General features: G+C 32.0%; 1 protein-coding gene across 2 annotated transcripts; it reads right to left on the reverse strand.

Moving 5' to 3' along the window:
* Positions 1 to 520: 520 nt before the first annotated feature.
* Positions 521 to 6,374, reverse strand: LOC132722940 (uncharacterized). 2 transcript variants are annotated; one of them, XM_060707564.1, is made up of 5 exons: positions 6,241 to 6,374; positions 4,388 to 4,465; positions 2,201 to 2,349; positions 1,550 to 1,654; positions 521 to 1,125 (listed from the first exon to the last, which is right to left on the reverse strand). In XM_060707564.1, the coding sequence occupies exons 1-5, from the start codon at positions 6,290 to 6,292 to the stop codon at positions 619 to 621; spliced, it is 891 nt and encodes a 296-aa protein (XP_060563547.1). In that variant the 5' UTR covers positions 6,293 to 6,374; the 3' UTR covers positions 521 to 618. The 2 variants fall into 2 exon arrangements, with proteins under 2 accessions (XP_060563547.1, XP_060563546.1); XM_060707563.1 differs by having other exon boundaries at positions 528 to 1,125; positions 2,051 to 2,349.
* Positions 6,375 to 9,824: the final 3,450 nt, after the last annotated feature.

A 9,824-nucleotide genomic window follows, 5' to 3' on the forward strand; every position in this document is an offset into this window, starting at 1 on the left:
TTTCTTCAATTGACAATTATGGCCCCAGTTCCAAGCCAAAAATCTGGACTACAGTTTAAAGCAGTTTTCAAAATTGGTTAGAAATGTATAGAAACATGAATTCCGTTCTCTTTCTATAATAACGACTATTCTTATAGAAAAGTCTGGTATTTGGGAAACCGTCGTACAGTTCAACCTCTACTGGGCGACACCCTTTCTTAGACAAAGATTCTGGTTGCTATTTAGAGGTTTTACACAGCTGTGATTTAAGTAGGTTGCTCAACCAACAGAGAGACGCCTTGCAGAGGTAGAGCTGTACATGTTTCTTTGACTTGTTAATTGACTTTTACGGAGAAGATTAACGCATACTGTTCACAATGTTACTGTTTACATGCGTAAGCAAGAAATACTTTAAAACATCTTTACCCGATGATTGACGGAAAGGGCCGAAAAGTTAATTGCCATTGAGAAATTTCAAATGTGGCGGAAAGAGACGAAAGGAAGCGATTGATTCTTAAAATTTACTCGAATCTCCAGATACAAGTAATTTGTATTTTAAATATAAAACAAAATGGAATAACCGATGCTTGTTAATAGGAATACTGTTTCATCATCACAAAATTTTAAAAGAAAAAAAAATCAGTTGAAATAGTGTTCAAAATGTTTCCGTCTAATACTGTAAATATGTTGTGGCAGATTTCTATCATGATGAGGGAGATCATTATCGTGAAATAATCTCCGGATTATAATACCAAATACTGACTGGTCAAATCTGTGACAGCGACCGTCTATTTCTAACTCCATGTTACATATAATACGACTACCAGGGGGCGCTATACACTCCTCATTTAACGCGCACGTGGTCCAGGCTTTCACGACGCTCCGTGTTACGTTGTTTATATGAAACATCAGACTGGTCGCCCATATTTCGTGGAAAGATTTAAATTTACAACTGTCTTCTTGTAAATAGTCAAAAGTGGCTTTTAACGTATGTTTAGTTAAAGTACCAACGGCCTTGGTGTTTCCCGATACGGTGAAAAGTGTTCCGTATCTAGCGGCTCGTGATAATACGAACTTGATATCTGTAGTCGTTAAACGAACTGATGTGTCCATCCACCATAGAAAGCCAAATTCCATCAATATTTCCTAGGAATCATAAAGGAACAAATAAACAATTATTAAGGTTTGTAGAAAATTGAATTAGTCATTTTGTAAAGTTTTAGTGAAAATATAGAGTATTAATTCATTTACATTTTTACCTATTTATTTCACCAAAACATCATGAATTTAAATGTCAATATTAACATCTGAAGATGAAATATTCTAACCCCTGAAAATTACTTCTTTACAAAACTGAAAAACTTCAATATTTTAAGATTCAGACCCTCGGGAAAAGAGTAAGAATTTACTTTACTTCATGCTTAAAAGGTGCATTTTGATGATAATTTACCTCCATGCATTGCGAAATGCCTGTGACATCACCTTGTAACACACCTTACCACGGATTTAATATAGATCTGTGACCTTACTTAACGTAACAACTCATCATTTTCAAAAGGTGTTCTATTACCTGAACAATAATCGGCTTGAATGCGTACGTATGGATCCTCTTCACATGTGGAGGGAATTTTTCATACTGAAAGCGTCTGACGTCACATTTGCAATTCTTCTTCAGCTGAAGGTAAACATAGCTACAGAACGATAATAAGATAATTATAAGACTGAATTAATTATTTTATTAGATCACACCGACTAAGAAACGCTAATTTATTAACATAGTCATTTTGATTTACGAAAAAAATTTGTACAGTAGAATCCCTCCTTAAGACCACCCCGGAATTAAGACCACCCCGCTTTTAAGACCATTTTTATAAGAACGGAATTCTCACAATTAAGACCACCCCGCAATTAAGACCACTTTGGTACAGTCCCGATGGTGGTCTTAATTGAGGGTTTTTAATGTATTTCTTAAAAGACTTAATGCCGACTTCCGTTAAATCAAATATGGCAGTTTGCTTTAAAAAGGTACACGTACACAAACAATAGAACAAGAGTTTGGTGTGGAATTTACCTTCAGTAAATTAGACGGTCGTATTCCAAGATCATAAACGATTACCATCAGTCGTTTTCTGTACTTTGAACTGAGAAATACTTCATGTATAGACTTGAATAAACCCTGGGACTCATTAAAATGTGAGTCATCAAAAGCCGTTACAAATACCGGAAATGTTCTTAGTTCTTTTGGACGTGTGTTAAAGGCGCCAAGTAACCTTAGATACTGCTCCGCCCCTCCGACAGGGTAGTTCTCTATCACCGCTAAGTTATCTTCTAATGAGCGATAAAAAGTTTCCTTACAATGTGGCGCCATTCCTATAAAAAGGAGAAAATATTCAGTACTTCTGGTATCATGCAACAAAAAGGCCGTAGCCTAAAAACCAGGGAAAAAGCGGGAACTTTCCGACAGTGAGGAGACAAATGTACCCCTACTTAATAAACAGTGACTCTTTCACATGTTCTTGATCTGTTTAAATGAAAGATATCAGCACTGCCGTTGTAGAGCCCTCGACCAAAAGAGGCTGTAAACCTCAAACATTATCAGCATAAATTCAAGTGTTATCGACATAGTTTCCATTATCGACATAGATTCCATCTAGAATCAGACGATATCGACACAGATTTAATTAATGTCAGCATAGACTTGAGTGATCATTGACATACATTCGATATATGCACAGATTCAAGTGATATATGCATAGATTAAATTGATATATGCATAGATTCAAGTGTTATATGCATAGATTCAAGTGATATATGCATAGATTCAAATGTTAAATGCATAGATTCAAGTGATATATGCATAGATTCAAATGTTAAATGCATAGATTCAAGTGATATATGCATATATTCAAATGTTAAATGCATAGATTAAAGTGATATATGTATAGATTTAAGTGATATATGCATAGATTCAAGTGATATATGCATAGATTCAAGTGATATATGCATAGATTCAAATGTTAAATGCATAGATTCAAGTGATATATGCATAGATTCAAGTGATATATGCATAGATTAAAGTGATATATGCATAGATTCAAGTGATATATGCATAGATTCAAGTGATATATGCATAGATTTAAGTGATATATGCATAGATTCAAGTGATATATGCATAGATTCAAGTGATATATGCATATATTCAAGTGTTATATGCATATATTTAAGTGATATATGCATAGATTTAAGTGATATATGCATAGATTCAAGTGATATATGCATATATTTAAGTGATATATGCATAGATTCAAATGTTAAATGCATAGATTCAAGTGATATATGCATAGATTCAAATGTTAAATGCATAGATTAAAGTGATATATGTATAGATTTAAGTGTTATATGCATAGATTCAAATGTTATATGCATAGATTCAAATGATACTTGCATAGATTCAAGTGATATATGCATAGATTCAAGTGATATATGCATAGATTCAAATGTTAAATGCATAGATTCAAATGTTAAATGCATAGATTCAAGTGATATATGCATAGATTCAAATGTTAAATGCATAGATTCAAATGTTAAATGCATAGATTCAAGTGATATATGCATAGATTCAAATGTTAAATGCATAGATTAAGGTGATATATGTATAGATTTAAGTGATATATGCATAGATTCAAATGATATATGCATTGATTTCGACATTTTCGAATGATATCGACATAGATTCAAGTGATATCGGCAGAAATTCGATTAAAACATGTATAGATTGCAGTCAGACTATTAAAGGCACATTATGCCACAGAAATCCATATTTATACAATTCTTTAGACATGTCAAACATGTGTTTAATAATGTTTAGAGCATGTTAGGTGTTTAACTCTGCTGCTGAGGAAAGAAGCGCTAAATGTACTGTAATGTGTAGCAAAGGTAGCAAAATGTAAACAAAGTAATATTTTGAATTCCATACAAAATACTCATTTACTATAATTATACCATTTGTTAACAAATAGAAATATGCAAAGATATTTCAACTATATGGCAAATGCATATTTTTTTTGCAACTGTGTAAGATACAAAAAAGAGAGTTTTTGTTTTTTGAGAAATAAAAATGCTTGCATTTTGGGGCATAATGGGCCTTTAAAGTACAGGTGTAATTTAGGTAAATAGGAAGTTGATTTTAGAGAGATAAGTGAGATACAGTTATCAACAAAAGTTAAATATAAACAGGACACATATTAGTAGAAGTTTGGGAGTTATTTACTACTGATTTTGGCTCGTGACTTCCAAAATATAATGCTTTTCCTTCTCTACTTCCAATGTCAGACAGTTTTAGATTCTGACTTCCAAATTTTGAAACTTAATGGAAGCCCTGTATAAACAAGTGACAAGGCATACTTACTAAATGTTAACTGGAAAAGCACTAATTGCACGGAGGCCACACACATTATCACAATGAATATTGCTCGTAAATTTTTAACTGAAAATAATGAAAATATTGCATTTTAATAAATACAACAATCATAATTCTTGTTATTATCATAGTCATCATCAAAAAATCGTCGTCATCGTAATCATCATCTTCGTCGTCGTAGTCATCATCATCGTCGACGTCATCATCATCATCATCATCATCATCATCGTCGACGTCATCATCATCATCATCGTCGACGTCATCATCATCATTATCATCATCATGACATCATCATAATCACTGTCGTCGTCGATGACGTCAACATCATCATTATTATAATCATCATCATTATTATCATCATCATCATAGGCATCGTCGTCATCATCATCATCATCAATCGACGAATGTTGTCAGTACGCGTTATCTCAAGTCACGTGATGTGCAAGACGTTATGCAAGCATTTTATTGAAAAGTACATTTTTCTTAATAAAACAGAAAAAGAGTGAATTAAATATTATCACGTTCATTCTTCAACTGAAACCAAATCGTTTGATTCAAACAAAATTGTTTTATTAAGTTGCAATTTACCAACGCCATAAATAAAAAATATACTTTATAGACGTCTAATGAAGTGAAAACGCATTTAAATGAACTGCATTCGTCATACAAATCATTTTCGTTTTGAAATGAAGATGAAATAAATAAAAAATAATTGCGTAGGTTGAGTTGAATCGGTATGGAAACGAACGTCAGTTTTGTTGTATTACAAAATCATGACAGAGGTAAATACACACGTTAAGTAAATGTATATAGAATTAAAGGAACTCCACTGGGGTTCAAAAGCCAAAACAAATGAAATTTGAATTTCTTACACAGATCAGCTGGGGCACATAAAACAGAATTATATGCAAATTAAAGATAATTAAGAAAAAACTGAAAATAGTATGTGTTGTGCTATTAGTGCGATTTTATAGAAAAGTGTTTCAACGCGTTTCATTTTTGGATCATTTTTCACATTTACAATAAGAATTCTGGGAAAACGGAGTGAGCGAATGATCTCAAAAAACTGTTTACAAATAGCTAGGCGCAATTCTGATTTTTTTTATCTCCAGCTGTTTATACGTATACAAAGTTTTATAATAATCAAATTTCAATGGAGGTAAACTATCGTGTAGTCAATATATTTCGATATAAATTTGATAGCAAATATGGCAACATTATGCCTCAGAAACTATTATATATCTTTACCTCATTAGAAAGGGCAGATTCATAGATAACATTTTATTTAACATGTTATCTACATCTCTTGAAAGGGCAAACATGAATTTTATAATGTTTTAAAAGTAATGTTAGATGCTTGTTACCTGAAAAAGTAGCATTAAATGTGAAATAATTTACCATAAATGTAATGAGTTCCGTACAAAAGACTTATTCACTATAACTATACTTTTTGCTAAAAAGCAACAGATGAAAAAGATAGTTCAGGTAATTGGCCAATGAATAACTTTTTGGATACAATAAAAGTACATCAAAAATAAAAAGCTTTTAAGAAATAAAAGCCTTTCTGCGGCAGTATGGTCCTTTTAAATAACTATACAAAATGCCCGTGTAACAACAACGTACACACTTTTTTAAGCAACTCAATGTTTATTAACATGATGAACAAAATGACACGATAAGACAAAACAAATGTAATAATATTAGCAATGTGTGGAGTTTGAGGATTCCAAATTACAATGATACATGAAATTTATATGAATCAAAACTCGATTTTCGCACACTTCGGTAAAGTTAATCTATTGTTAACATTCAAAAGTAAAGAAAATTAATATCATACTCACCTGCTATAATAAGTCTGAAATAGTGCTTTATAAAATTCCCCGTGGTCACCATGCTGCATATCAGCTTTGGTTAGAGAATTTCACTTTAGACGAAACACTTGGTATAACGTTAGCCAGATGTATAAAATATTTCATATATGTTCAATGAATACAAGTTTAAAAGTACAGTGAATTAAGGTATGACATCCATTATGAGTTCTTGAACATTCGGTATATTTCGACATTTTCCGCATGGTATATATATCAAATAAGCGTCGACATGAACACGAGGAACAAAATAATTCGGCAATTTTCAACTCTTGTAAAAAAATCAAACGTCGAGATTATCGCTGGCAACAAAATATTTCGGCATTTTCTGCATCTTACAAAATCATGTAACTGACCACGAGTAAAAAAGGAGATATTACGGCTTTTTCAGGATCTTGAAAAAAAATTATCAATAAGCGCTAACATAAAGACGAGCAAAATTATCTTGGCAACACACTGCTTTGCCATGAGTAATTCATATTGAAGATGGATATGGTTCCTTAATGAACGTTTTAATCACATCCATTAATATCTTGTGGGAATCAAAATATTTCAAATATTGGTTTTCATTAGAGAATAAATATATGAATATAAAAAGGTTGTTTACTTCCTGTACTTTTCAAGCTTCTTAATCCAAGCGGAGAAATTAGTTAAGCTTGAACAGACCTTTAATATAAAGCTTTTCAATAAATTCAATTTATACATCATCGGGCAAACTAACTGTTGATATTCATACGTAATTCTGTTGCAGTGTGTGAGTTTTAATCTGATCATTGAAACTGAAATACCCGTTGTGACGGAATTAAATTAAGCTATGAAAGAATAACACATCTATATTTCGCGTTTTCAAAGCTAAATCTTCAAAAACACATATCATACCGCGATTTAATTGGGTTTGATCTTAACCGGCAACAAAAGCTGTATTTGCATGCTAGTCATCGTGACATCAATATAATGATTGTCAATCGAAGTATATGTTCATCAAAAGTGCATCCATTATGATTTATGCAAGAGAATACTCATTCGTAACTTTCCGGTCATTTCCGCCATACCTCGGCAAAAGTAATCAATTTGGAATCAGGTTAATTTCAATTATTTGCATGAAGTAAATAGAGGATATTCAAGTTTTTTATCTATTAATACAGGTATTATTTTCATCGAGTGGTATGAAATAAATATTTCATGAGAGGTGGTAGTCACTAGTAAAATATGATAATTTTCTTCCACATATATAAATCAATTCTTTACCGTTAAAATACTAAAAAATGAGAGAAAAAACGCATTTTATTCCATCATTTTTTTTTATTTCATTTTTAAGTATATAATAAATGTAAATACATGTACGTTTGTGAATATACATACAAGGCATAACTGTAATAAGTGTCTATTTGCTTGAGGTAACTGTAAATACGATCGTACATGTACATTTAAGGCATAACTGTAATAAATGTCAATTTGCTTGAGGCAATTGTAAATACGCTCGTGCATGTACATATAAGGCATAACTTTAATAAGTGTCTATTTGCTTGAAGTAAATGTAAATACGCTCGTGCATGTACATATAAGGCATAACTGTAATAAGTGTCTATTTGCTTGAAGTAAATGTAAATACGCTCGTGCATGTACATATAAGGCATAACTGTAATAAATGTCTATTTGCTTGAGGTAATTGTAAATACGCTCGTACATGTATATATAAGGCATTACTGTAATAAGTGTCTATTTGCTTGAGGTAATTGTAAATACACTCGTGCATGTACATATAAGGCATAGCTGTAATAAGTGTCTATTTGCTTGAGGTAACTGTAAATACGCTCGTGCATGTACATATAAGGCATAACTGTAATAAGTGTCTATTTTCTTGAAGTAAATGTAAATACACTCGTACATGTATATATAAGGCATAACTGTAATAAGTGTCAATTTGCTTGAGGTAACTGTAAATACGCTCGTGCATGTACATATAAGGCATAACTGTAATAAGTGTCTATTTGCTTGAAGTAAATGTAAATACACTCGTACATGTATATATAAGGCATAACTGTAATAAGTGTCAATTTGCTTAAGGTAACTGTAAATACGCTCGTGCATGTACATATAAGGCATAACTGTAATAAGTGTCTATTTGCTTGAAGTAACTGTAAATACGCTAGTGCATGTACATATAAGGCATAACTGTAATAAGTGTCTATTTGCTTGAAGTAAATGTAAATACGCTCGTGCATGTACATATAAGGCATAACTGTAATAAGTGTCTATTTGCTTGAGGTAACTGTAAATACGCTCGTACATGTACATATAAGGCATAACTGTAATAAGTGTCTATTTGCTTGAGGTAACTGTAAATACGCTCGTACATGTACATATAAGGCATAACTGTAATAAATGTCTATTTGCTTGAGGTAACTGTAAATACGCTCGTGCATGTACATATAAGGCATAACTGTAATAAATGTCTATTTGCTTGAGGTAACTGTAAATACGCTCGTGCATGTACATATAAGGCATAACTGTAATAAATGTCTATTTGCTTGAGGTAACTGTAAATACGCTCGTGCATGTACATATAAGGCATAACTGTAATAAATGTCAATTTGCTTAAGGTAACTGTAAATACGCTCGTAAATGTACATATAAGGCATAACTGTAATAAATGTCTATTTGCTTGAGGTAACTGTAAATACGCTCGTGCATGTACATATAAGGCATAACTGTAATAAATGTCTATTTGCTTGAGGTAATTGTAAATACGCTCGTGCATGTACATATAAGGCATAACTGTAATAAATGTCTATTTGCTTGAGGTAACTGTAAATACGCTCGTACATGTACATTTAAGGCATAACTGTAATAAATGTCTATTTGCTTGAGGTAATTGTAAATACGCTCGTGCATGTACATATGAGGCATAACTGTAATAAGTGTCTATTTTCTTGAAGTAAATGTAAATACGCTCGTACATGTACATATAAGGCATTACTGTAATAAGTGTCTATTTGCTTGAGGTAACTGTAAATACACTCGTGCATGTACATATAAGGCATAACTGTAATAAGTGTCTATTTGCTTAAGGTAACTGTAAATACGCTCGTAACATGTATATATAAGGCATTACTGTAATAAGTGTCTATTTGCTTGAGGTAACTGTAAATACGCTCGTACATGTACATATAAGGCATAACTGTAATAAGTGTCTATTTGCTTAAGGTAACTGTAAATACGCTCGTGCATGTATATATAAGGCATAACTGTAATAAGTGTCTATTTGCTTGAGGTAACTGTAAATACGCTCGTAAATGTACATATAAAGCATAACTGTAATAAGTGTCTATTTGCTTGAAGTAACTGTAAATACGCTCGTACATGTACATATAAGCATAACTGTAATAAGTGTCTATTTGCTTGAGGTAAACTGTAAATACGCTCGTACATGTACATATAAGGCATAACTGTAATAAGTGTCTATTTGCTTGAGGTAACTGTAAATACGCTCGTACATGTACATATAGGGCATAACTGTAATAAATGTCTATTTGCTTGAGGTAACTGTAAATACA

The sequence above is a fragment of the Ruditapes philippinarum genome, unplaced genomic scaffold, assembly GCF_026571515.1.
Source record: "Ruditapes philippinarum isolate M1 unplaced genomic scaffold, ASM2657151v2 ctg3578_1_1_1_1, whole genome shotgun sequence".
NCBI lineage: Eukaryota > Metazoa > Mollusca > Bivalvia > Venerida > Veneridae > Ruditapes > Ruditapes philippinarum.

Bases quoted from the DNA above. Each gene is read 5' to 3' on its own strand.
- LOC132722940 (XM_060707563.1), bottom strand. From the start codon at position 6,292: ATGGTGACCACGGGGAATTTTATAAAGCACTATTTCAGACTTATTATA. The intron at 2,350-4,387 runs GTAAGTATGCCT...TCCTTTTTATAG, and splicing joins GCTTTTCCAGTTAACATTTA to GAATGGCGCCACATTGTAAG. The intron at 1,126-1,549 runs GTAATAGAACAC...TATGATTCCTAG, and splicing joins TCAAGCCGATTATTGTTCAG to GAAATATTGATGGAATTTGG.